General features: G+C 36.0%; 1 protein-coding gene across 9 annotated transcripts in view; it reads left to right on the top strand.

Annotated features, from left to right (window-relative positions):
• LOC105148557 (intraflagellar transport protein 81 homolog) overlaps nt 1-27,865 on the top strand; it is a 588,627-nt gene that overhangs the window by 420,058 nt on the left and 140,704 nt on the right. For 2 of the 9 annotated variants that reach the window (XM_087406974.1, XM_087406986.1), the window contains one exon: nt 15,130-15,999. The exons of 6 other annotated variants lie outside the window; for them this stretch is intronic. In XM_087406974.1, the coding sequence (XP_087263100.1) occupies nt 15,130-15,160 (31 nt within the window). In that variant the 3' untranslated portion in view covers nt 15,161-15,999. Of the gene's footprint in view, nt 1-15,129; nt 16,000-27,865 lie in introns of those variants that run through there. One more of the 9 variants, XR_015545343.1, reaches the window with a different exon arrangement.

Genomic DNA, 27,865 nt, shown 5'->3' with positions numbered 1-27,865 from the left:
GATGGTAGTGAAAGTCGTAAAAGTGGACTCACCTACGATGTTCTACGATGTACGGGTTCAATTGAAGACTGGGAGCTAAAACTTCCAGGACTTGCTCGAGGAGTTAACCCGAAGGATGACACGAAGGGGGCACATGCTGCGTCATCGTCCCGATCATGTCGTTGTCAGAGAACTCGTGATTATTCGCGAGAATGGCAACGCGGAATTATAACAACGAAGACAGAACGGTCGCGATCTCTTTATGAGACTGGGGCCGTAACGTGGAACGCCGAGGTCTACATTCTGGAAGATAGGTTCTGATAACTAAAATGGCAAGGGATTCCCTGTGGATTGGCTCATACCGCTCCTTTCTTCGGCTCGTCTTGGACCAAGGAAGGCAAGGGACCAGATTCTCATAAATCAATAGGAGGGACTGATGTCCATTTTAGGAACCATAAAAAAATGAAGCTACATTAAGTTAGAAATTCGGAGGTGATGCTCGCGAGTATCATCAAATCGACATGAAGGAAACATTGATTATATTAGGTTACGCTCAACAGTGATAAGTTGAGAAGCATGTACCCTTCCATATAATAATAAGCATAGGAATATATATATATATATATATATATATATATATAATTGCACAAACAAAAACTGGAAAAAGTAAATAATAATATAATAGTAATAATAAAAACTAGTAATAAAAAAAATATAAAGATTTTATATATTATATATACAAAAATATGCATATATATTAGGTGTTGGAATTAATTCGTAGCGTTTTACAAGTGATGGGAAGTACTTTCATTAATGTATTTTTTAATGCTCATGTGAAATAAATAACATTCTTTCATTAAAAACGCTACGAATTAATTCCAACACCTAATATATATATATATATATATATATATATATATATATATAATATTAGATGTACAAATAAGTTTCCGCCGTTTTTTCAAAAATTAAGCATTTATTGTGAAAGAACGATACATAATGTTTTATTGTAAGTCAAAATGTAAATGCAAGTTCTTTTTGCGTTTGGCACGAATCTTTATTCAATAATGCTTCCAATTCCGCGTCTTCGTACACTTTCGTCCTTCCGCTACGTTTTGTTTTCGACGTCAAATTCACCGTTCTTAAATTTTTGAAACCATTCACGACAACTTCTCTCACTTAAGACAGCCTCACCATATGCTTCTACAAGCAATCGATGAGCCTCAGCTGCAGATTTCTTCAAATTAAAGAAGTAAATCAAAAATTCCCGCAAATGACGCTCAAAACTCGGCATTTTCACATAAGAAAAATATATGATGCTGATAAAATTGCTAGTATTTCAAGGTTATATTCAGATGTCCAACCTTACGATATAATGTTTTACATCAGATAATTTTAACCTGCTTGCTAACGTCTTTTGTCAAACGGCGGAAACTTATTTGTACACCTACAATAAGGGAAGCTTAGAGGTAGTATAATAATAATATAATAATAATAATAATAAAAATAATAATTTTTTTTTAGAATCACTATATTAAGAAAAACTAATAAGAGATTTATATAGTTGATTCTTGCTGGAGTAACATTAATTAAGAACAACATCTTTCCTTTATCCTTAGGCAAATTGTCCTGCTTTCCTCCTCCCTTTAAAAGAATTTCCCTCGTATGCAAAACCACCTGATCGTCAATTACAGTCTATAATTCGCCAGTGCTATCACCATCTCCGAATCACTCGTATAAAGATCTTTGTACTCCAATTAAATGGAAAAATTTAATTGACAGTTTTGGTATTTGACCGAAACCCCAGTGCATTACGTCACTGAAGGAATACAGGGTCTGCCAAAGCATTCTGATAAAGACCTACGACCGTTGCCACGCAGAAATCCCAAATAAAGGATATTACATGGCCCTTGCCTCGTCCATAGAAAGTCTGTGGACGATTGCAAAAACTGTTCGACCTGCGGTAAAACGATAATAAATGTCAAGCTGCGGAGGAATAAGTCGAAGCCGCATCAAAAAATTTCGATAAGACACTTTAGACTGGAGATGGGAAGTACCTTCGATCATTGCACAGGTTGATGCAACTTTTTTTTTGGGAGGTTGGCGACTTTCAAGTATTCATTCTTTCAAATATTCCAACATCCATTTGCCAATACTAAGGGAAAAGAAAAAAAATATATATATATTTAACATATACACACATTAAAATATAAATATAAATATAATTAAAATATACACACATATGTATAGTTATACGAATTCTCCAGCAAAGATTGGCAAATCTTTGCGTTAACTAAAATTATTATATATCGCAGGAGTATCTTTTAATGAGTACTTAAGTACTTTAGTTGCATTATTATAAGTACACACACATTATAGCATACTAAGGAATATGAAAGAATTCCAAAAGAATCCTATTTTTCTTTTCTGCTTCTTCACGACATGAGCTATATAATTAACGAATGAATATCAAAATGTTGATGCATACCAAGATATTGACATTTACTTGTAAAACGGAAGGACGAAAGAACTGAAGAGGCGAATTTTACTATTCTTTCCTGTTTCTCTAATAAATCAAGGGACGCACATAAGGAATAACACTTAAATGTGGGTCCTACCATATAATCAAACCCATCAAATTGTCGAAAGAAAAGAACCAATACCTTTTTTTTTGTTTTGCAAATGTTGCGTTTTCATACCCCAACATTTGTCTAAGGCTGAGGGTGTTACTATAGATACCACAATTTTTTTTTTTTTCGGTTCCACGTCGCGACTCTTGTCGCCTGCGAGACTCGAGCGGCGCCTTCTGATAACGGTCTGACAGAATTGAAAAGAGAGACCGAATAGGCGCCGCGAAAACTCGTAAATGCCAATCAACCCGGAAAGACAACAACCTTAATGTAGGTCCTAAAAGAGACAAGATTGCAGAAGACATAAATGCACCGAGGTCACGCAATAGAAAATCTAGGCTTTGTCATCCGAGACTAACAATTTCATTTTAGAAAATAGGCGCCACGTTGCACTTAAAAAATCATAAACGCATAGGATAACTTCCCATGGGAACGTTATTTAAAAACAGATAATGGTAGCCTTGCACATAAACCTATTTATGCACGGTAATCATCTGTTTATCTAGCCATATTTTCCACGAGAATAACAGAATTCGTCATTTATCTCGGAGCAATCTTGGCTCTTTAAGGAAAACCGTAAATCACTTTCTCTTCTTTTCGAAACTACTCTAACTATGTATTTTAGATCAACAATGATAGAACGTTATAAAAATCGTTAATCCCGCGTGATATTGCAACTAACTTTTGCATCCTAGACAAAGGGCATAACACCCTTTTTTCGGGGTATAAATAGAGGTCCTGCGGAAGCGCAGAGCATCAGTACAGAATTTTAAACCATTCGGTCCACGTCAGTGAAGTTCGCGCTCAGTTATCTCGGACAGTTCTCGAAAATTATTATAACCCGCACTAATCACGCCAGTTCGCGATCCCGTCCGAGTGCGAACTTGTAATCAAATCGCAACTGAAGTTATCAGCCATATGCCATGGCGACTGCCCTTCGGACGCTCTTCGCTGACGACGGATCTCCTTGGCCATTCGCCTAGAACCTACCCAATATCTCAGGGACAGCTACTAAGTAAGTCGTTAATTATTTTTCATTTTATTAATAAATGTAACTTAAAGTGTTCCTCTGTCTTTTTTAAAATCACCTCTCGCATTCATTTTCCTCGAATACTGAGATCCAGTCGAGGTTCATCGAGGTTCCCGGGTCAAATGGATTAAGTTCCTTGACCGAAAAAGTAAGATCGATGTTCGCACTGTCCAGCGGAACAGGTGTCATAGCGTCCCTTCGGACGTTGACCCATACTTCGGGACTGAAATGGTGCGTTCGACTCACAGGTGTTCGCGTATACTTGTGAGATTGTCTAATCATTCTTTCACACCCTCTGCATTCTTCCTCATTGTCTCCTTGACCAAATTTTCAAGGGTTTGGACGTAACACCTGAATTCTCAATAATATAAGAGATATCCTCAATTTTGTATAACATCCATTAACATCCAACGCTAAATCACTTTCTTTCAGCTTCCTTTAGCAAAGCGTCATCTAAAGACAATATGTTAGCATTTGACAACCCATTATTATGCATAAAATTAATTGTATACAATATTGTATATTGTATAAACACGAATCAATTGTAACTAAAAGTAATATTAATGTTACAAAAAAGACGAAAAAGATATTCTATTCATAATTCACAGCAAATTAGACGTGTTATTTAGTAGAAAAAATTAATGTAAATTAATTTAACGATAAGATTAAATAACCGACCAATCAGATGTAAAACACATTTAATGATAACTCTAATATAATTAAAACGAATAAAATTGTTAATGCTTTTCCCTAAGTAAAAGAATATCTCGCAGTAGAATAAAACTTCGTTGCATAGAATCACAATCTGCTGACCTAGAAAAGTTAGATCACGCAATCACGCCACCCATGGCCTAGATACTCCGCACAAAGAATCATATCTATTTTTAGATGTGAAATCACCGTGACTCACAATCGAGTAAGTCTAGAATCCAGTCAATCTAGAATCCAGTAAACTTTACTATATAAGGAACAAAACGTACGATCACACCACTATCATATAAGGAAAGAAAACTAGAACACGGTATCCTAGAAAACCCAGTGAGTCATGTTACCTACCTTTGTCTAGAATAGTATATAAAGAGCTCCGCTCCTAGCGAAGAGGGAATCATAAGAATCTCCGTTCTCGTGGACAGATGGTCAGACAGACTTTTCAATATAGATGTTATTAGAAGCTCCGTTAGCCAGCCTTTGTAAAACCTTGTACAAGCCAAAGTATATTTCGGCATAACATAACTGTAATTACTGTATCCAAGATAAATTTTATTTTAATAAAATACATATATATTATAACTTTAATCTTCAAATGTCAGTTATTTTACAAGGTGCTTCCCAAAATTTTCCGAACTTTTGAAATAAAACAACAACGGTTTACTTTTTTTTTCAAATTCAAATTGTTTATTCAAAGTAGTCCCCGTCGGACTCAATACAACGTTTGGCATGATCTAAAAGCATTTCAAATGAATGTTTTATGTCGTTCAAAGGCACGTCCTTCAGAATAGTGGTACAAGCCCTTTGGATGTCTTCTACGTCCACATACCGCTTTCCTTTCATGGACAAATGCATTTTGCCGAATAGGTAGAAGTCACAAGGTGCCATATCAGGCGAATACGGGGAATGGTTGATTGTTAAAATGTGATTTTTAGTCAAAAAATCAGTGACAAGTGTCGAACGGTGAGATGGCGCATTATCGTGTAACAAGCACCAACTTCCTCCTTCGCGATATTCTGGCCGAATACGACGAATGCGGTGCACCAAACGCTTCAAAACGCTTACATAGAATACAGCATTAACTGTTTGGCCTGCTGGAACGAATTCTTTGTACACAATACCCTTGGAATCATAAAAACAAATGAGCATTGTCTTCACTTTTGACTTCTTTAAACGCGATTTTTTGGGTTTTGGGTCGTTTCGCGCCTTCCATTCCGCGCTTTGACGCTTGGTTTCTGGATCGTATTGAAAACACCACGTCTCGTCACCAGTAACAATGCTATAAAGGAAGTTTTGGTCCTTTTTTGCTTCCTTAATAATGTCCTTTGAATGTTGAATTCGATTTTTTGGTCAATTTGTGTGGAATAAATCGTGCACAGACTTTTTGTAGGCCCAAATGTTCGGTCAAAATGCGATAAATCATTGATTTGGGGATGTTCAATTCCATTTCCATGTATCTCACTGAAGATTTTGGCTCATGCTTGATGAAATTACGCACAATTTCGATGGAATTTTCGTTAATTGTCGATTTTGGGCGACCTGTATGTGCGTCGTCATTTATGTCCTCACGACCGTTCTTGAATCGCGTATACCACTCATAAACACTGGCACGGGCACATAATTATCACCATAAACTTGTTTCATCAAATTATGGGTTTCGGTAAATGTTTTACTAAGTTTAAAACAAAACTTAATATTGGCTCTTTGTTCGAAGTTCATTCTCGTACCGATGTATACAACATACTGACACTTGAGACGCCATAACTTCGTTTCCACTGAACCAAATGTCATGAAATTTTTACTGGAAGTTAGCTAGGGATGTATCTTTCAAACGCGCAATCGAACACATGGATGGCGTCACCCGACCTATCCCTATTGAAAAAGTTCGGAAAATTTTGGGACACTCCTTGTATTAATAATCACGAACTTCAATTAAAAAAGTTATTTTTCAACAATCATCAACTTCAGATCAGACTTCAGATGTAAGAATTAGTTAATTATCCCATTAGGGTTTCAAACGAACGAGCAGCACACCCACAACAGCATCTAGAATTCCATTACCACAAATAATTGGACATGACAATAGTTCTATATAAAATCAGTCAGATTGAAATATTAATTACCGACTTTAAAAGTAGAAATTTCAAGCTTTAAAAGGCTTTTTTAAATATGTCGAAACGATGATTTTTCACTGACAAGGGAAGTGTTACAACTGTCCGGAACTGATTTGATTCTCCATGAAATATGTTGTCAAACACGAAAATCTAAGAGACATATTTTTTTATATGTGCGCTAACTCATGTTTAAGGGGTAAAACATCCCTCTGAAAAAAAAACATTTTTTTTTAGCCGAATATTGTCGAAAGTATAAAAGATAGAAACAAAATTTTTGGACAAAAGTTATACAGTTTCAAGAGTACTTTAAAATTATAAAAATTTTTTTTGTAACAAAATACTCCCACTACCTGCAATTTTCTAGAATTTGTATTTTTTTTTTACCAAATTAAAGATTATTTTTTTAAACAAATTCAGCTATATGTAATAAAGTTACATTATAATATATCATTTTCGAGAATTAATTATTAACGCTTCCATACTCATATATATAAGTAATTGTCCTTGGAACAATAAGATATATGAAAAGATGCCTTAGTAAGTAAAGTTTATATAACTTTTTACACGTGTGTTGTATTTAGATTTTGTATAAATATATATTTCTACACCCTATATATATATATATGTGTGTATATACATACCAGGATAAGTTTTTTCCGGTTTAACTAAGAGATGGCGTCAACGAAAAGTACGCAGCGTATTAATTTGACACATACGCCATTTTGTTCGTCTGACATTTAACTATAAACACATACAAGTTGAGTCTGCCAAAAACTAATATCTTTGTTTTATCGTTCAGTGATCATGTCGAGTTTTGTGCCTGAAAAAGAACATTTGCAGCATGCATTGCTTTTTTTATTTAATCAAAAGAAAAAGGCTGTTGAAAATCATCGTTTGCTAGTAGAACCATATGGTGAACACGCTCCATCGATGATTGAACATGTGAGACAATTTAAAAATGATGATTTCAATGTGAAAGACAGTGAGTGCTCTGGTAGACCACAAAAATGCGAAGAGGAGCAATTGCAGGAGTTATTGGATGAAGACCCAACTCAAACTCAACGGCAATTAGCAGAAGCATTACATGTATCACAAGAAACAATCAGCAGACGTTTACGAGCAATGGGAAAGATCAATAAATTCGGTAAATGGGTCCCACACAATTTAAATGAACGTCAAATGGAAAATCGCAAAGTCATTTGTGAAATACTGCTTCAACGCTACGAAAGGAAATCATTTTTGCATCGAATTGTAACGGGTGACGAAAAATGGATTTATTTTGAAAACCTGAAGCGGAAAAAATCGTGGCTTTCATTTGGCGAAGCCGATCTATCAACACCAAGGCCAAATCGCTTCGGCAAGAAGACCATGCTCTGTGTCTGGTGGGACCAGAGCGGTATTGTGTATTATGAATTCTTGAAGCCCGGCGAAACCGTTAATACACAACGCTATCGCCAACAAATGATTAATTTAAACCACGCATTAATCGAAAGACGACCGGAATGGGCCAGAAGACATGGCAAAGTGATTTTGTTACACGACAATGCGCCGTCTCACACAGCAAAACCAGTGAAAGACTTGAAATTGCTTGGACATCCTTCCGCACCCGCCGTACTCCCCAGACTTGGCGCCATCTGACTATCACCTCTTCGCATCAATGGGGCACGCACTCGCAGAGCAGCAATTTCGAGGAAGTTGGAAATGACTCGACGAATGGTTTGCCGCAAAAAACAAGCAGTTTTTCTGGCATGGTATTCATAAATTACCTGAAAGATGGGCGAAATGTGTAGAAGCTGATGGCCAATATTTTGAATAAAAAAAAATTAATTTCCCTTGAAAATTACGTTTTTTTTTACTAAAAAAACCGGAAAAAACTTATGCATACATCTCTTGATATATCGTATCAGTGGCCGGAGTTATGGATGAAGTAATAAGGTAGTAATCTTTGCGTTAAATCACGTTTTAATAGGTTTTCCGAAAAAATGGACTGCGTGGCTTTCAAAAATAAGCAGTTGCAACAGCATTTCATACCCATGCAAAGTGTGTCGATTCCAAAACATATAAAACTCGCTGATCCTAATTTTAACGTATCGGCAAACGTTAATATGTTAATCGGGGCCGAGTCCTTCTGGAGGCTCATTTGTGCGGGTCAGATCAAACAAGCAAAAAATCAGCCGACTTTGCAAAAGACACACTTTGGATGGATCATTTCCGGTATCTCATATTGAATCGGTCTTGGGAGATGGAACATGATACTACTCCTAAACCATTTTCTCTCGAGGAAAAGGCCTGTGAAGAGTCATTCCTGCATGGTGTAAAGCGAAATTTAGAAGATCGTTTTATCGTTAAGTTGCCAACAAGGCAAGACGAGCTGGATGAATTGGGAGAATGCCAAGGCTCTCCCTTCTTTCTATCTTTCTCATCATGCTGTGCAAAATGAAACGAGTTCCACTACAAAGTTCCGGGTTGTATTTGATGGCTCATGCAAGACCACGACCAGACTATTGTTAAACGACATTGAGAATAGGGATACACCACTGCAAGAAAATCTCTTCTCTATTTTGGTAAGGTTCCGAACATTCAAAATCGCTCTCACAATCGATATAGCCAAGATGTATCGGCAGATTCTGATCGATTCAACCCAGACACCATTGCAACGTATTTTCTGGCGAGAGTCACCAGATGAGCCCATTAAGACTTTTGAATTACTCACTGTCACCTATGGCACGTCATCAGCATCATTCTTGGCTATCAGAGCCCTGAGAAAGTTAGCGGACAGTACGGATTGCTATCCGATGGCGTCACAAATAGCATTGAGAGATTTCTAAGTGGATGATCTCGTCATGTGGGCCGACTCAATAGATGAAGCTCTCTCTATCAAGAAGGAGATCACGGCATTGCTGTAGGACGGGAAATTCGAGCTCAGAAAATGGGCATTCAATGCTCTTGCCCTCCAGGATCAAAATTCCAGTGAGCCAAGAGAATTCACCTTATCTTCAGACAAGAACTCCGAGAAGAAGGCGTTAAGCATTGCATGGGATTGCCAAGCTGATGTATTTAAGTATTCGTCCATCGATAATCTGCCTCGTCTGGAGACGGCTACCAAACGTTGTTTGGTATTTTATCATGCATATCTCTTATTTTTGACCCACTGGGGCTGCTAGGTCCAGTTACATTACTCACTAAGTTCATCATGCAGACTCTGACGATATAAGCTTGATTAGGATGAATCGATTCCCTTAGAGTTACATACCAAATGGAGACGCTTCGAAGCGGAGTTACAGGAATTGCATGGCATACGCATTCCTCGTCTTGTCACCATCACAGAAGAATATACAGTTTGGAGCTACATGGATTCTCAGACGCTAGCGAAATTGCATATGGAGCATGCATTTATTTTATTTATTTTATTTATTTATTTACGCTCCACTTCAATCAACGGTGCTTATCGCATACATCTACTTTGCTCCAAGTCCAGAGTGGCGCCGTTGAAGACGTCCCTGTCCCTTCCGCGCCTCGAGTTATGTACATTGTTGCTGGCTCGTTTCATCAACAAGATCTCAAAATGTCTCACCTGTCCAATATCATCCATTCATCTATGGACAGATTCTACAATTGTATTATCATGATTGCAATCGTGCAATCGAGCCTGGTCAACCTTTGTGGCAAATTGCATTGGTGAGATACAGGAATTAACATCGATTCAGCAATGGAATCACGTTCCGAGTCTGGACAATCCCGCGGACCCACTGTGCCGGGGCGTCATGCCGGGTTCCCTGGAGCAATTGGAGATCTGGTGGTCGGGGCCCGTCTGGCTGGGACGTGACAGAGAAAGCTCAAAGAGCCTCAAAAGGCTCTACTTACGGACGTGGCCAACGTCCCTGAGCGAAAACTTAAGGCTCTCACCGCAGTGAGCGCTGGTGCGCAAAAACCTGATGTATTCCTTTGGTATTCAAGCTTTAACAATCTCATTCGAGTCTTCGTGTATATGATTCATTTTATAAATGGTTCCAAGAGTTCAGGATTCATCCGACCATTCTCAGGAGAGCTCATCTTTGCAGAACAAGGATATTCCGCCTATATCTTTCAAGCAACAGCAACAGGCAATTTATCGTCTGATTAAAATGATACAAACGAGGCATTTTCCAAGTGAAGTGAAGGCACTTGGCAACCACAAGGCTGTTCCTACGAACAGTACTATCTTAAAATTAAATCCATTTCTTGACGATTCCGGCATCCTACGTGTCGTTTGAGAGAATCCTCCCTTCCTTATGCCTCCAAGCATCCCATGCTGTTGCCTGGAAATCATCCATTTTCCCGCTTGATTGTGATATACGAGCATGAAAGGCACTTTCATGCTGGACCATAAGCTACTCTGGTCGCGGTGCGTAAACATTACTGGCTCACTTCGGCGCGTTACGTCATTCGACAAATCCTCAAAAGATGTATCGTCTGTTTCAAGAGTTCACCAAAACTCGCTTCCGCTATCATGGGAAACTTGCCGGAACCGCGGGTTAAAATATCTTCGAAGATAATTTGATCAATGTAGAGTGGATTATCCCGGCCCTCTCTATTACAAGGAAGGTGATAGGAGATCCACTAAGCTAATAAAATGTATTGCAATTTTTATTTGTTTGGCCACCAAAGCGATTCATATTGAATTGGCATCTAATTTATCGTCAGAAGCATTTTTAAACGTCTTCGTTTAAGGTAGTTCGTGGCAAGAAGAGGTCTCCCTTCAGACATTTTTTCTGACAATGGACTAAATTTCGTCGGCGCCGAATGCGAATTGAGTGAGTTAAGGGATCTGCTGTGCAATGAATCAACTCAGCAACATATCCTGGATCAAACTCGAATTATAGGAATGAAATGGCACTTTATTCCACCACGATCTCCCCACCATGGGGGTTTATGGGAAGCTGCCGTGAAGACGATCAAACGACATTTAATTCGCATTACAAAGAATTCCAGTTTGAAACGAGAGGAGGGGGAAACATTGCTCATCCAGATTGAAGCGATATTGAATTCGCGTCCTCTCACACCTCTTTCCGAGGACCCTAATGACTTCATCTCTCTAACTCCCGGGCACTTTTTAGTGGGTACACCTCTCACAGCGTATCCAGAACCATCCCTGGACGAGGTACCTGTAAACCGTCTCTCCCGATGGCAGCACATACAGCTATTGCGACAGTATTTTTGGAAACGATGGACGCGAGTACCATCACCAATGCCAGGAATGTAACAAGTGACAGATAAACGAATCATCCATACATGTCGGCCAAATGGTTATCATCAAAGAAGACAACACTCCTCCTATCATAGCCTCTGGGAAGAATTCAAGACATACATCCAGGCAAGGATACCATAGCACGCGTTGTAACGGTACGGACTGCTAATGGCAGTTACAAGCGACCGATTACTCGTATCTGTCTACTTCCAATGGAAAGCTAAGATCTAATTATGACATTGGAAATTTGACGTTTTTTGTGTATCTCTTGGTGTTCATGTTCATGTCTTTGCGTTATTATCTTCATCGTTAACAACATGATGTTATTTTGTTGATCAAACATATTCATTTTGTATTTATTGAAAGGCGATTGTTTCAAGGGCGACGGTATGTTGGCGCTTATCAGAGTGTGTGTGGCTTAGTGCCAGCCCGTTGGCTGTGCTGCGTGATCGTGGCGTGCTAGCGACGTGTCATGTCGCTGATGGGGTCCACCGAAGGGGAGGGCATGCGCGCGATTATCCTATCTGTGTGTAACCGCCGCGCTTGTCTCTATCGGTTTTCGAGATGATTCCCTGTGCGATCTTCTTGCGGTGAACACGTACAAGACCGGTGCAAAAACTAAATTTTTATTCTTTGACCTAATAGTATACGCGAGTGCAAGTCTAAAAATAATAAAGTATTTTATATCATAGCAAGATTTTATCTTTTATCTCGCGCCAATAGCTTCATGCAAGCCATAAGGCATGAGACACAAGTCTCCAACAAAGAGAAAATAGCGCTCCACATAGCGCAATGGGGACATTGAGGTCCTCACCCTAACAGTAATCATTTTTTCTAAAACAATGTAATGAGCCTTTTTTTCAATACTTTTCAGTTATAAAAGTTGGAAGTTACGGAACCGCCGCGGCATTACTTAAGCTAAGATGCTCGTATCCTTTTTAATGATGCAAGGATGGAGTGGTCATAGGAAGTTTTACGCAAGACTTTTTAATCAATCTTTTAGAAATAAAGACAATGGTATATCTAAATCAACTGTCATTCATTTGAGCATTTGACATCCCTTTAACCCAGCTCGCCTTATCTACCAGTTTTTAATTCCTACTTTCTCTAGACCAGGATCTGGAACTTCGTCAAGTTATATCTCTGAATAGAAAACATATTTTTAATTGATCACATGCAAAATTGGTATCTCTAGAGTAGACAAAAACAAATAAACAAAGATGAAACAAAAAATATTTTATTCTTAAATTACATCATAAAAAGTTAAGTCTGAATTGCAATGTGAAAAATCGCATTAAATATGTCATATCCCAGTATGGCGAGCTAGAATTAAAAGAATATTACATATTACAGCAAATACTCAAATTGACCCTCCGCAGTCTGACAATGTGCTAGACGATTATAAAAACTTAAGACTGTATTTCTACAAAATTCGCGAGGAATGATTCTAAATTCATTTATTATTCATTAACATAAATCATTAAGATTTCGAGGTTTAGTATTATAAATTTTTTCCTTTAAATTTCCCCATAAAAAATAGTCGAGTGGATTTAAATCAGGCGATCGTGCTGGCCATTCAATATAACCCCTTCTTCCTATTCCTTATTTCTATTCGGAAAAACTTCATTCAGATATTGACGTACTCGTAAACCGTAGTGAGGTGGCGCCCCATCTTGCTGGAACTAAAATGTCATTGAAGTTTTGACGAGCGATGTTTCGGATTGCTGGAACTATTTCATCTTGAAGCATGGCTAAGTATTGTCAGTTTAAATTACCTTCAATAAAGAAAGGCCCAATAATGACTTTATTTAAAATTCCAGCCTATACGTTCACTTTTTGTTGATTCTGAGCCTCATACATCTAATGAAGATTTTCATCGCTTCAATATCTGCAATTATGTTGATTTACATTCCCGGTTAGCTCAAAAGTAGCTTCATCTAAAAATAATGTTGACTACAAATAAAAGATTTCTATCAATATTTAACATCATACTTTCGCAAAATTCAATGCGACGATCAAAATCATCTTCACATAGTTCCTGCACCAGATGAATCTCGTATGGATGAAATTTCTTCTTTTTTAGAATTTTACGAACTGACATAGGATCGATGTCATATTGTTGTGCAACTTTGCGAATTGAATTACGTGGATCTTCAATAAAAGACTGTAGAACATTCAATCTTTTTTTATCAGGATTTGTCAGCTATCGTTGATCTATCTTGTCAATTACAGTCTTTTACAAAACTCATTTCTTCAAAACGTTGTACAGTACGAATAACAGTCGATTTAGCTATACCATTGTTCTCCATTCCTAGAGTTTGATTGAAAAGTTCTGTCACATGTGCGTAAAACCTCCTATGATCACCCCATCCTCGCATCATTAAAAGAGATATATACGCTCCTGTTCAGTAAGCATTATAAAACATTTTAAATACTTTATAAACAAAGATAACTATGTGGCGATAAACAATCTCAGAACAGAGTATCGCGAAAAAGTATACTTTCACAATCGCAGGTCACAGAAAGAGTGAAGTTACCAAGAGAGATCTCTAGCTTATGTAGTCTCCAATTTTGTTGAAAGAGTGGGAAAGATAGGAGATAGAAAGAAGTAGAAGGGAAAGGGGGAAGAGAGAAGAAAAGGGTAGCAGGGAGGAGGAGACAGACATTCGCCGGCACATACATGACTCATAAATCCAATCGGGCAATTTCTACGTAATGGTGCTAATGCCGGCGATACTTTCAACTCTCATAACTTGAAAAGTATTAACTAAAAGAGGCTTTATTATAGTGTTTTGGAAAGCTCCCGACCTCAGCTATTAATTTCTAAAATCAAAAATAAGACGTTTCGTTAAAAAAAATCGATTTGATCTTGACTTGACCTTGGTAGCGCCATCCAAGGTCAAATTGATAAGGTCAGTCAATAGATCATTTTCAATCCTACAACTTTTGCATAAAATATTTTCCTCAAAAATGATTACTTTTCAAGGTATTTAAGGGGTCCAGGACTTTTTCTACATCCTGTGTATATATACAAGTAATATACAGGGTTGGCCATATTCGACGGAAAGATCTGGCAACACTAACTTTTGACAGAGATGTTAAATCGAGTAACGACGTTTCCCATGATTGAAAAAAAAAACATCTTTCCGTCGAATATGGCCAACCCTGTATAACGGACTGAAAATGTCATGTTGCAATATATATATATATATATATATATATACATACACAAAGGTCGTAAAACTTGACCGAACAGTGCAGCTCTGGCGTCCTTCACTTTTGAACTGGGTTCTTTCACTTTTTGTAAGACGAACATATCTGTGCACTCTTTTAGTATTGTCTCGTCTGTTTCGCGTTTGTCTTATTTTATTTGTGCGTCCCACAGATTTTCTGCATCGGTTTATCGTTCTTTCGTGCGCTATCGTACTGTGAATTTTACAGGATAATTAGCGACCCCCTTACAACCTTGTGAATTTTGCATCATCTCATCGGATCATGAATGAAGAGAGAAAATCGAGGACCGAGGATCAGGAGAAGAGCGATTGAGGACGGATTGGTCGGAATGCCCAACATCCTACAAGACGGGTAATATTGCTCCAAATTTCGTATTTTTTTCCGAAACATGTTCTATCACACTATATTACAGGCGCACAACGGGTGAATCACGGGAGCAGCAGCCGGGGATGGCCACTCTACGCCCAAGTATCGGCGAGAGACCCTCATAAGGAACTTGCGGAGATCTCCCCTGAGAGGTTGGAACCAAAGTCGGAAGCGGAGGCACTGACTGCTGGGACGCTGACATCAAGATGTGAGTCTTCCGCAAAATAAAGATCCGGAAGAGCTTCCTAAGCGGCCGAAGGAAACTCTGCGCTTCAGTCGTGCGCCAGGACAGAATACGTTTATGACACGATTCGCGAAGCCCGCAGGGCCGCGCGTCAATTAGTCGCGATAAGGCTTTCTTGTGGAAATAGTAATTACTGCGTGCTCCCGGAAAGATCAGCGCCACTTATGTTGTGGCGAGCGAGCAAGGAGCACGATTGAGGGAGCCGGGTCGTGCTGTGTTTGTGGTAACATCGCAACCGTTTCCTATCTCGGCCATCAATGTGTCGAGCTACTGTTTGTATGACTGATGAGAAGCATTCTTACGTAGTCGAGAAACAGTGTAAGTAATACGCCCCGCGTAGAGCGTATTGGGACACGTGCGAGGCTAAAATAACGCATTTCGATCGCTGTCGTTGTGACCTTGTCGACGAATACGAACGAAAGTCGGGGATTAGCTAAATATATTTGTTACTTTTTTATTAGCATTAATTATTATATGTGATTTATTGTCGTCGCCCTATTCGTTTCTCCAAATGAACCTCTATCCGTGAACCGCCCCCTCTGCCATTCCCAAGGCTGAGCTGTCGATTACGAGAGCCATCGACGCAGTTCGGTAGAATATCGCGGGGAGAATATCCCGATCAAGTTTGATAAAGAGTGGCACGCTCACTCGTGCCCAACTATCGGTTTCGAGATCTTACGTTGGCGTCAGGAGGAGAGATACCGCGTAAAGATATATTTTCTGTCGCGTTTCCTTTAAGATCGAATGATCCTTGTAAGAAACAGAGATTCTATCTAGAGAGAGAGTATTAGCGTACGCTCGACGAAGTTGCATCACGCTTGTGAGTACGGTTGCAATATATATACATATTTAACCTTATTATTATTTCTTTGACATTTAATTTCTTCTAAGAATAAAAATTAAAAACAATTTTATTCCAAATCCATTCTTTTATAATAAAATTATTGTATAAAATATCTTTAAAAAATAACTTTTTAAAAAATTGTTGCATTTAAAATTACATTAGATTGTTTGAAAATCTTACCTCTGAAGAATTCATCACGTGTAAAAATTATACAAATTTTATTTAAAATATCTTTTGATATATCTTATTGTTCCGACTGGAACAATAAGATATCTGAACTGGAAACATCTGAAGATCTATCTATCGCTCGGGAAACGGTTGAAAAAAGAAATTAGTGAGTATACTAGGTGAGTTCTAACTCAGGTCTACTGAGTGGAGTGCGGCGCACGGGGAGTACTCGTAGGCGGGAGATACTCATAAGTACAGGGGAAGAGAAGGGAAAGGCGCCAGCGCTATTGCAGTTTACATAAACATAGGACTCCGTTCGATGAATTACATAAACATGATGATGTTTCGCTATGCATCTCATATTTTTTTCGTCACTCGCCGTCGCCGCCCACCCCAAAAATACATCGGTAACAAAGGTTTAGATACACTCACCGCATATACTTACCATCTCTTTTCCTCTTATGTTTCATCATCTTTCCCGTCGCGTTGTTGCTCCCGTTGTATGTTCTTCTGCCACGTAAATATATTTTATCATACGTTTTTTATTTAAATAGAGAGAATGCTTAATACGGTTGTGACCATCTGTAGCAGTACTTGAGTGTAAAGTTGCTGGCGGGTGATAGCGCTACGATAATTAGAAAGGAATAAATAATGTGATACACTCAGATATATAATTTAAATATGCGTTTTTACTTTTATATTAGATGTAGTAAAAATAATGGATTTCTTTTTACTACATCTAATATATAACATAATTTTACAATATATAATTCTTATCATATAGTTCTTACAATATTTATAAGCAGGAGCTTAATTTAACTTAATTTAATTTAATTAATTTCAAATCGAATTTTAAGCACTTGCTTCCGATTAATAAAATGTACATTTATTTTTCACACTGTTTATATTAATATTATCTAAAGCATAAACTATTAATTCACACTTTACATTTGATTTTTTATTATAAATTTTTTTATTATAAAATCTACAGCATCATATTTATCGATATTATTTGATATAATTTTTACCTAAAAGTGTTACAAAATATTAAAATTTTCCATTGACGATATGCGTATGGCACAGCACAGAGTATACGTTCTCGACGCAATGTTTGAGTTCGAACATGAAGAGCATGGTTGACGGTTTCATATACAGACACGTTTCGCGCAATGTTAATTTGATCACATTCACATTATGCATTTTTACGATTTCTATCATTAGATCTTGGACCGATAATGATAAAGGTGCGATTGATTGCACAAACTGCTCAATATCCGTGCGTCTTTCCATGAAAGCCTGTCACATTGCACAGGCAAGATTATGTTGTTACCTTGGTCGCCAATTACAATTTTCACAAAAAACAGGTCTCACGACGATTCCGACATCCAGATATTTGTAAGCTATAGGAGTCAGTGTAAATCTTCTTCCCAATATATAAGGCGTATGACTGGGTTTATTACAAGAAAATGCTCTGCAGAAAAGAGTAATATATATATATATATATATTGTATATATAAAATAGAGGAAAAAGGAAAACAGATAAACAAACTGTAGAGAAAAAGTATAAAAAAAATTTATAAAATAAAAAAATTACTGTTTATAAAACTCTTCATCTTGAACAAGAATGTAAAATCTCATGGAATTGCTCGAAAAGCGTTGCAGTAGCGAATCTCTGAACGACTGATGCAGTAACATTGCCCGAGCTCTAAGTTTCGTCCATCACATTTCTTCAGAAATGCATATGGAATTGTTCAACCAAAACAAGCGAGAGATCAAAAATGCAAGCGCCGATATACGAAAGTTTTGTTAGTGTAGTAAAAGATTTTTTTAAGGACATTCGTATTAATACGATATATTTCGCAATGACATCATGAATGTAATTTTGATACATTGCGACGTTGCCAAATTGTATGCAAATGATATAAAATTTGAAGATCGAGGTGCATTGCGATGTTGCCAAATAGTGCGTATAATGATATATGTCCCACCCATTGTAGTGCTACATTCGCCATAATATTCGCGCCATAGTATTCCTCTCTCTCTCTCCCATTGTGGTCCTATATTTATCATAGTATTCGCGCTCTCTCTTCTTCTCGTTATATTCTCTTACGTTTCCTTTTCTCCTTGCTCACAATTTTTTTTATTAAATATGGTCTTTATTTTACGATTTTTTAATGATATAACTTAGCAATGATTTAATTTAACAACTAATTATAATAATATTTCTAGTAATGTAATGTAATAGAAATAGCTGAGCGTTCCTAATTATCGAACCATTATAATATTATTGAGTAGCTATCGAACATTTATTGTACTACGTCATATTACTGAATAGCTATCATATTATCAATTAATTCTAAATAACTTTAGAGAAAGAAAATTCTTTTCCACTCGCGGTAAGAAGAAACAGGAATGTGTAGGTTTCAAAGTTACGTTATAAGCAGATGATGTCATAATAGGAAGCGAAAAAAATATTTTAGGATTGTGGAGGAAACCCAGAAAGAAATAGAGATTAGAATTATAATTTCTTATTATTCAATTTTTATTTTAATAATTTGATTAACATATTTGAGGAAAAATTGAACGCCTTCTTATCATATATAATTCTAAAGCACTGAATAGAGGTAGGGAAAAAGCAGACTGAAAATAACTTCAGTAATATTTAAGTATCATATTACACATTTTTTTATAAAACATTAATTTATTTCTTACTTTAATGCAGTGTATACAATTTCATCTGAAGCGTACATTACTAATTCACACTCCATGAATAAAGTTTCATCATAAATTTCATGTAATCTTTTAATACATCACATTTATTGTTAATATAATTTTGACGTATAGTTGTCACAAATTATTGATATATATTCTCTTGCATGCGATTTTATTAAAAATATATGATATTCATTTTATAACTTTTATGATGCGATTTTACAATAGATAATGATACGAGCACAATTTTAATAATAATATTTTAATGGTATAAGTCGATCAGCCGGATGCACTTTCTCATTAAATAATTTATTATCACGAAGATATGAAGAAGGAATGATGAAGATTAAGAAAAAGATAAATTTTCAAAGAAATATGTACATTTTTTAATATAGATTTATTTAATATTTAATGCAACATGTACAAAATATAATTTAACCATGGACTGCTAGTTCACATTCTATAATAGAAAGAATTTTTATCGTAAATTTTGTGCAAAGTGTTTGCAGCATGTTTATTAATAATACAATTTTGTCTTAAAAATGATACAAAATATTTGAATTTTTCATTAACACCGTGCGTAGATTGACTTAATTTGTAGTACGACACATTATTCGAGTTCAAATAAGGAAAGTACGATTATTGGTTTCATGTACAAGCATGTATCATGCAATAATAATTTACGTTTTTCGTATCACATACTTTAACAAATTCTACATTCAGATCTTGAATCGGTAATGATGATGATGATGATGATGATGATGATGATGATGATGGGACAATCAATTAATCGCTCAATATCTGTACATTTCTCGATGGACGCCTTCCATGTAGTAGGATTGTGCGGTTGCCTCGATTGTCGCTGATCGCAATTTCTTGAAACGTAGTTCTCTCGATAATCTCGATATCCAAAAATTTATACGCAATGTCAATACATATCTCCTCATCAAGATATGAGGTATGTAGCGAGGTTTCGAAAATGTATGAGATGCTCTATAGAAAATAGAAAACATGCAAATAGACCTTAAAAAAGTACATAACATATAAAATGTATAATCAAAATTTTACAAAAATTGAATAAATTTACTGTCTCTTACTTTAATATAGATATCATAATTCATTTTATGACATTGAAGTAGTATATGTTGACATATATTGAGTAATATATGTTTCACAACGTTTATGTGGATGAGCTTCGCTCTATGTTCCATCAATAACATCATGAATCATACAATGACATGTAGGAAGATTTAAATTTAAGTAATCATCAAATTTCGAATCACACACATTGATATGTTTATATATCTGTTACGTCTTATGCTTGATACACCATGTATTATTGCGAGTAAGAACGTTTCAAAATTCAAGTTCTTTATACTGCGACTTAAATGCATCATCGACGAGCAATATTGTTTATTAATTTCACACAGAGTAACATAAACATACAATTCTTACTTAAAGTATAACATACTTACAGACATTTTTGATGCGTTGGCTGCGATGGTAACTATTACTGAGTTGTATTAGAGCTCTTTTTCGTTCATACGTTTTTTATTTCATTATTTTTATATATCATTTATTTTTTATTCTTTTTTTTATTTTTTTAAATTTATTTTTTTCTTTTGGATGATGTATTTAATGTGGAATTTTACTTAGCTTTACAAATATGCGAGTTTACAGGGTTGGCCATATTCGACGGAAAGATCTGGCAACACTGTAACTTTTGACAGAGATTGTTAGATCGAGTAACGACGTTTCCCATGATTGAAAAAAAAAGCATCTTTCCGTCGAATTTTCAGTGTAATTGCCATCAAGCCTACATTAAATTATGCAATAACACATATTGTATATAAGAATGCACTTTGACGAATCTTTTTTATAAGAGATCAGCATCAGCGACAATAAAGTCTGTCCGTTCCCATACTCTTTTCAAAAATGAGTTTAGGCAGTGTATTCAATATGAAATTTTATGTATCTTTATATAGTGTTAGTTTTTCAGAGTAATGTTATAACAAATAATATGTTTGCATAGAGACGTACACCACTGGTATCTAAGTTATCTTAATTGCAAAGAATTCATTCCTCACATATCTTTAATGTTAAAAAGTTATGATATCTTTTTAAAGGTAATATAAGATCAACATTGTTGGTCAATGAGCCTTTAAATAAAAATAAATACTTTCTTTGTACGTTTAAACGATCTATGTTCACTGATACAATATCAAATTATTGCTTAATAACGACAATCATAGTTATAATAGGATTGATTAAATTGCAATGGTTCTGTTAATTCTCATTATTGTAATCGATTATAAACATTTTATTGATACAACGGTAAATTCGTGACATTAGCTATACCGGTTCTAAATATATTTTAATGTATACAATTATACATTATTAATTTAGTCCCTTTTTTATTCTTTTTATTTTTTTGTTTTACGTGTATCTTATAAAATTTAATTATTAATTTTATTTATAAAAAATTCCTGATTTGACATGCTTATAAATAAACTTTATTAAGAAATAATATATGTATGCATATGTTATATATACTATAAATCGTATAAAAAAATTTCTATAACTAGATAAATAAATTTTAATTAAGTAAATGAAATATTATAATCGACCAAAGTTGATCTTGTTACCTAAATATTTCAATATGAATTTATACAAGTACACTAGACAATTTTATAAACCGTGCAATAAAGTCCTTTCCAATCTTGAAACGTAGTAGCTAAAACTATAATAGTTTTAATAGTATTATAAAATACTATTATATTATAATTGTATGTTCATATATTATTCATCCTTGAAAAACAATGTTTCATCGGTTGTTAGCTTTCAATTTAAAGCGAACTATTCACATTCTATAATAGAAGCTTTATCATAAATTTTGTGAAAAGATGAAACGAAATCATATAATTTGGTCTGATATTGCATCCAAGATGATTGAAAATTCCAATGAAAAATACATCACAGAGCAATAATGCTCGATGAAACTATCCGGTTTAAAAAGAACATACAAAAACATAACCGATCAAAATAAATGGCAATTGTAGCAATTCATGGATATTTTATTCAGTAAATATGTTTTTTAACATAGTGTTTTTATTTCAAAATATTTGAAATCCATACAGTAATATTTAGATCCTTTCGAAGATTTTCAATGATATTAAAAAAATGTTAAAATGTATAAAAAACATTTTCTTACATTTTTTAATTAAAAACAAGTAGACTAATAGGAATTCTAATTGTCAACAAATAACACATTAGCCATTACTGTTAAAAATTTAACATTTTTTAAAATTTTCTTGATTTGATCGTGTGAAGATCATGGATTCTATATTTGAAAAGAAGACGAATGTAATTCCTCCAGCGTCAAGCAAAGGGCCAGCTCAATTTACACCATCAATGTCAACTGAACCAATAACTAATTCGCCCTCATCATCAAGTAAATAACATAAAAATAATTTAATTTTTATGAATAACTATTAATATAATCTCATTTCATTTAAACATTAATTAATTTTTATTATAGATCCAATTAAAAAACGTAAAGTATAAATTGTTCTTGAATTTTTTATCAAAGACATAAAAGAAGAAAAAAAATGAAATAAGGGTGAAAAAAGAAACTAAGGAGAAAAAGAAACTAAGAGAAATTAAAAGAAAAGCGATATACAAAACATAAAGAGGAACGTGAACAAATGCACAAAGAAAGAATGTATGTACAAAATCTATCTTTAGTAAATATCTTGAGAGAATTAGTTGCTAAATCCATGCGCGCGACTATGTTGTATGTAACCGCCGCGCTTCTCTCTGTAGGTTTTCGAGATGCTTCCGTGTGCGATCTTCTTGCGGTGAACGTACAAGACTGGTGCAAAAACTATATTTTATTCTTTGACCTGATAGTATACGCGAGTGCAAATCTAGAAATAATAAAGTATGTTATATCAAGGCAAGGTTTTATCATTTATCACGCGCAGCCAATTCCTTCGGGCAAGCCACAAGGTATGAGACACAAGTCTCCAACAAAGAGAAAATAGCGCTCCACATAGCGCAACGGGGACATTGAGGCCCTCTCACTATCATTGGTCCTTCGAGCCGGATACACAGGTATCGCATTCACAAGCATATTACACATTTTGTTCTGAGGCCACGTGCAAGCGTATAAGCACACGACAAGTATCACAAGTATTATCTTATCTCAGGCATATACATTGAGAGGTAAGAAAGGTTTTATTTAATTATATTATAAAAATAATAAGACTCAATAAATCAAAATAAATAAAAAGGAAAAAGGGCTACGAGCCTAAAACATAAATTGACAAACTGTATAAATAGTTAAAAAATGAAATAAAACTATGTCATAAAATTAAAAACGTAAAATATAATTTGATAATCAGAAGGTGAACAAAACAAACGTTTCGATCCTTGTTGGATCATTTTCAATGTGACAAATAAATTAATGTGACAAATAAATTAACAATGGTAATTAATAATAGAGTTATGACGTAGATAAAAACATAAGAAATTAAGTAAATTTCGCATTCGGCAACGCAAAATTAACTATAAAACTCGCTCCAAATTGAGAGGAAATCAAACAAACGATTATAGTTGACAAAAATGTGCTCCTCCGAACCGTGTGTGTGTATAAGGACGAACATGTTTCTGTTAGCAAGTATAAATTATAATAATAAATTAACGATGGAAGTAAATAAAAATAATAAGGAAAGTACAAATCGAGTCGCAAACAATAAAAAGAAAGGTACAAAACAAGTCGTAAATAATAAGTCAAAATTAAAAGAAAGAGGCAAAAATTATCTTTGATATTATAAGACAAGCACATAAGAAATAATAATGATGATAGAAAAAAAAAAGAGTAAATTGCCGACATTCATTGTATATGTATAATGAGTTTAGAACAAATAAATCTATAATAAATACCTTATGTGTGTCGAAATGATGGATTATCCATTAGGCAATGCAATTGGAATCGAAATTGATCATCTCTCTAAGAAGCTAAGATATAAAGTACGACATACCAGGTGTATGCATAAGTTTTTTCCGGTTTAACTAAGAGATGGCGCCAGCGAAAAGTACGCAGCGTATTAATTTGACACATACGCCATTTTGTTCTTCTGACATTTAACTACAAACACATACAAGTTGAGTCTGCCAAAAACTAGCGTCTTTGTTTTATCGTTCAGTGATCATGTCGAGTTTTGTGCCTGAAAAAGAATATTTGCGGCACGCATTGCTTTTTTTATTTAATCAAAAGAAAAAGGCTGTTGAAAGTAATCGTTTGCTGGTAGAAACATATGGTGAACACGCTCCATCGATTAGAACATGTGAGACATGGTTTCGACAATTTAAAAATGGTGATTTCAATGTTAAAGACAGTGAGCGTTCTGGTAGACCACAAAAATGCGAAGACGAGCAATTGCAGGAGTTATTGGATGAAGACCCAACTCAAACTCAACGGCAATTAGCAGAAGCATTACATGTATCACAAGAAACAATCAGCAGACGTTTACGAGCAATGGGAAAGATCAATAAATTCGGTAAATGGGTCCCACACAATTTGAATGAACATCAAATGGAAAATCGCAAAGTCACTTGTGAAATGCTGCTTCAACGCTACGAAAGGAAATCATTTTTGCATCGAATTGTGACGGGTGACGAAAAATGGATTTATTTTGAAAACCCGAAGAGGAAAAAATCGCGACTTTCACCTGGCGAAGCCGCTCCATCAACACCAAGGCCAAATCGCTTCGGCAAGAAGGCCATGCTCTGTATCTGGTGGGACCAGAGCGGTATTGTGTATTATGAACTCTTGAAGCCTGGCGAAACCGTTAATACACAACGCTATCGCCAACAATGATTAATTTAAACCACGCATTAATCGAAAGACGACCGGAATGGGCCAGAAGACATGGCAAAGTGATTTTACACGACAATGCGCCGTCTCACACAGCAAAACCAGTGAAAGACACTTTGAAATTGCTTGGATGGGACATCCTTCCGCACTCGCCGTACTCCCCAGACCTGGCGCCATCTGACTATCACCTCTTCGCATCAATGGGGCACGCGCTCGCAGAGTAGCACTTCAGCAATTTCGAGGAAGTTGGAAATGACTCGACGAATGGTTTGCCGCAAAAGACAAGCAGTTTTTCTGGCATGGTATTCATAAATTACCTTGAAAAGATGGGCGAAATGTGTAGAAGCCGATGGCCAATATTTTGAATAAAAAAAAATTAATTTCCTTTGAAAATTACGTGTTTTTTTTTTACCAAAAAACCGGAAAAAACTTATGCATTCACCTGCTATAAAGACAAGAAGGTTGAAATGGAAAACTAGAAAGATAAGGGGGAAAAAAAATAAGAAGGAAGGAATAATAAATTAGGTTGAGAAGGAGCGCTAAGCACTGCTTCTGGTTTTATGCCATGAGGCGTTTTAATACACACTTAATGCCTAACTAACTAAATACTAAATACAAATGTTGATTAGAAAGTAGAGACGTGATTGCGCGTGTAAGACGGCTCGGATACCGGCATCGTGTCGCGGAGTTACAATACTAGAACTATGAAAATACACTCTAAGAATTATCTGACAACGCTAACAATTATCACAGACATGAATAGTGATCGGTATCGGTCTCGTGGAATACACAAAGTAATTCGGAACCTCAACTTCCGAGTTCTAACTTACTGACTATCGCAGAAACTTACACGAGGTCTGCACGCGGCACGCCATGACACCAGAGAGCGAATGGGGAGAGTAACGGAAAGAACGACCGTATCAGCGCCGCGACGGACGCATGCAGCGCCGCCACTGACGCTCGCAGCGCCGCAGCTAACGTTCGCAGCGCCGCAACTAACGCTCGCAGCGCCGCGACTAACGCTCGCAACGCCACAGCGTACTTTTCGCTGGCGCCATCTCTTAGTTAAACCGGAAAAAACTTATGCATACACCTGGTATGGCACTAGCTATCAGTTTAAAGACCACAAGACCGCATCTGCAGCGCCATCATCTCTCTCTAACAGCTGACGAAGATTTTCAACATACAACAACCCAAGTTCCATACACCGGTATATTTTTTTCTAACCTTAAACATGTCGAGTTTTGTGCCTACGAACTACGATTTGCGGACAGCATTAGTTTTCTGTTATCATTTGAAAAAACTGCTGCAGAATCGCATCGAATGCTTGTCGAAGCTTAAGGTGAACATGCTCTTGGTAAAACACAATGTTTCGAGTGGTTCAAAAAATTCAAAAGTGGTGATTTTGACGTGAGAAACGAAGAGCGTGGGAAACCACCGAAAAAGTTCACAGACAACGAATTGCAAGCCTTATTAGATGAAGATGATACTCAACAAGAGACTCAACTCGCGGATCAATTGAATGTAACGCAGAAAGCCATCTCCATTCGTTTGAAAGCTATGGGCAAGATTCAGAAAGTAGGAAAATGGGTTTCGCATGAACTGAATGAAAGACAGCAAGAAAATCGAAAAACCACTTGTGAAATGCTGCTCGACAAATACAAAAGAAAGTCATTTCTCCATCGAATCGTCACAGGTGATGAAAAATGGATATATTTTGAGAATCCTAAGCGTCGTAAATCATGGGTGAATCCAGACGAACCATCGACATCCACTGCAAGACCAAATCGCTTTGGAAAGAAGACAATGCTCTGTATTTGGTGGGATTAGAAGGGTGTAATCTATTATGAGCTGCTAAAACCTGGTGAAACCGTTAACATTAATCGCTATCGACAGCAAATGATCGATTTAAATAGATTATTACGTGAAAAACGAATCGGAATATGGAAAAAGGCAACACAAAGTCATTTTGCTTCATGATAATGCTCCATCACACACAGCAAAACGGGTCAGGGAAACGATCGAGGCGTTCAGTTGGGAGATATTAGCGCATGCGGCTTATTCTCTAGACTTGGCTCCGTCCGATTATCATCTATTCGCATCACTGGGACATTCTCTCGCTGAACAACACTTCAATTCGTATGAAAATGTACGAAAATAGCTTGATAACTGGTTCGCTTCAAAAGAAGAACTGTTTTTTTGGCGTGGCATTCATACATTGCCGGAGAGGTGGGAAAAATGTATAAATAGCAATGGAGATTATTTTGAATAAAAAATTTTTTATCATTTTCAAACAACAGACGTGTAATTTTTACAAAAAAATTCCGGTTTCATACTTCTACACCTGGTAGATATTCAAGAATAAATAAATAATTTTTGAAAAAACACAAAATTCGCGATAGTTTTTGAACAGACCTCGTATTCGGTTTTTTTTTAAAGAGTTACTGATACGCTTTTGTGCCACAGAATGTATAGAATTTTACTTTACTGCGTCATATATTTGGTCATCTGTTTGTATTTTTTTTAGTGGAATAAACCTGGAGAATGCACTTAAATGACGTGTCAATAATAGAACTTCAAAGATAATAGACAGTTTTTAATAACGTGGATTCAGATACGGTGAACCTTTTCTTAATTAGTCGCTAAGAAGAAGATAACGTGATCATAGTATTGATTAGGTATCTTTTTTCTAGGTTGAAAACGTAGAAAATGAAAATTTGTTGTATGTATG

This window comes from Acromyrmex echinatior, chromosome 6 (genome assembly GCF_024713525.1).
Source record: "Acromyrmex echinatior isolate Ae372 chromosome 6, ASM2471352v2, whole genome shotgun sequence".
NCBI lineage: Eukaryota > Metazoa > Arthropoda > Insecta > Hymenoptera > Formicidae > Acromyrmex > Acromyrmex echinatior.
This window is presented reverse-complemented; position numbering and strand designations above follow the sequence as displayed.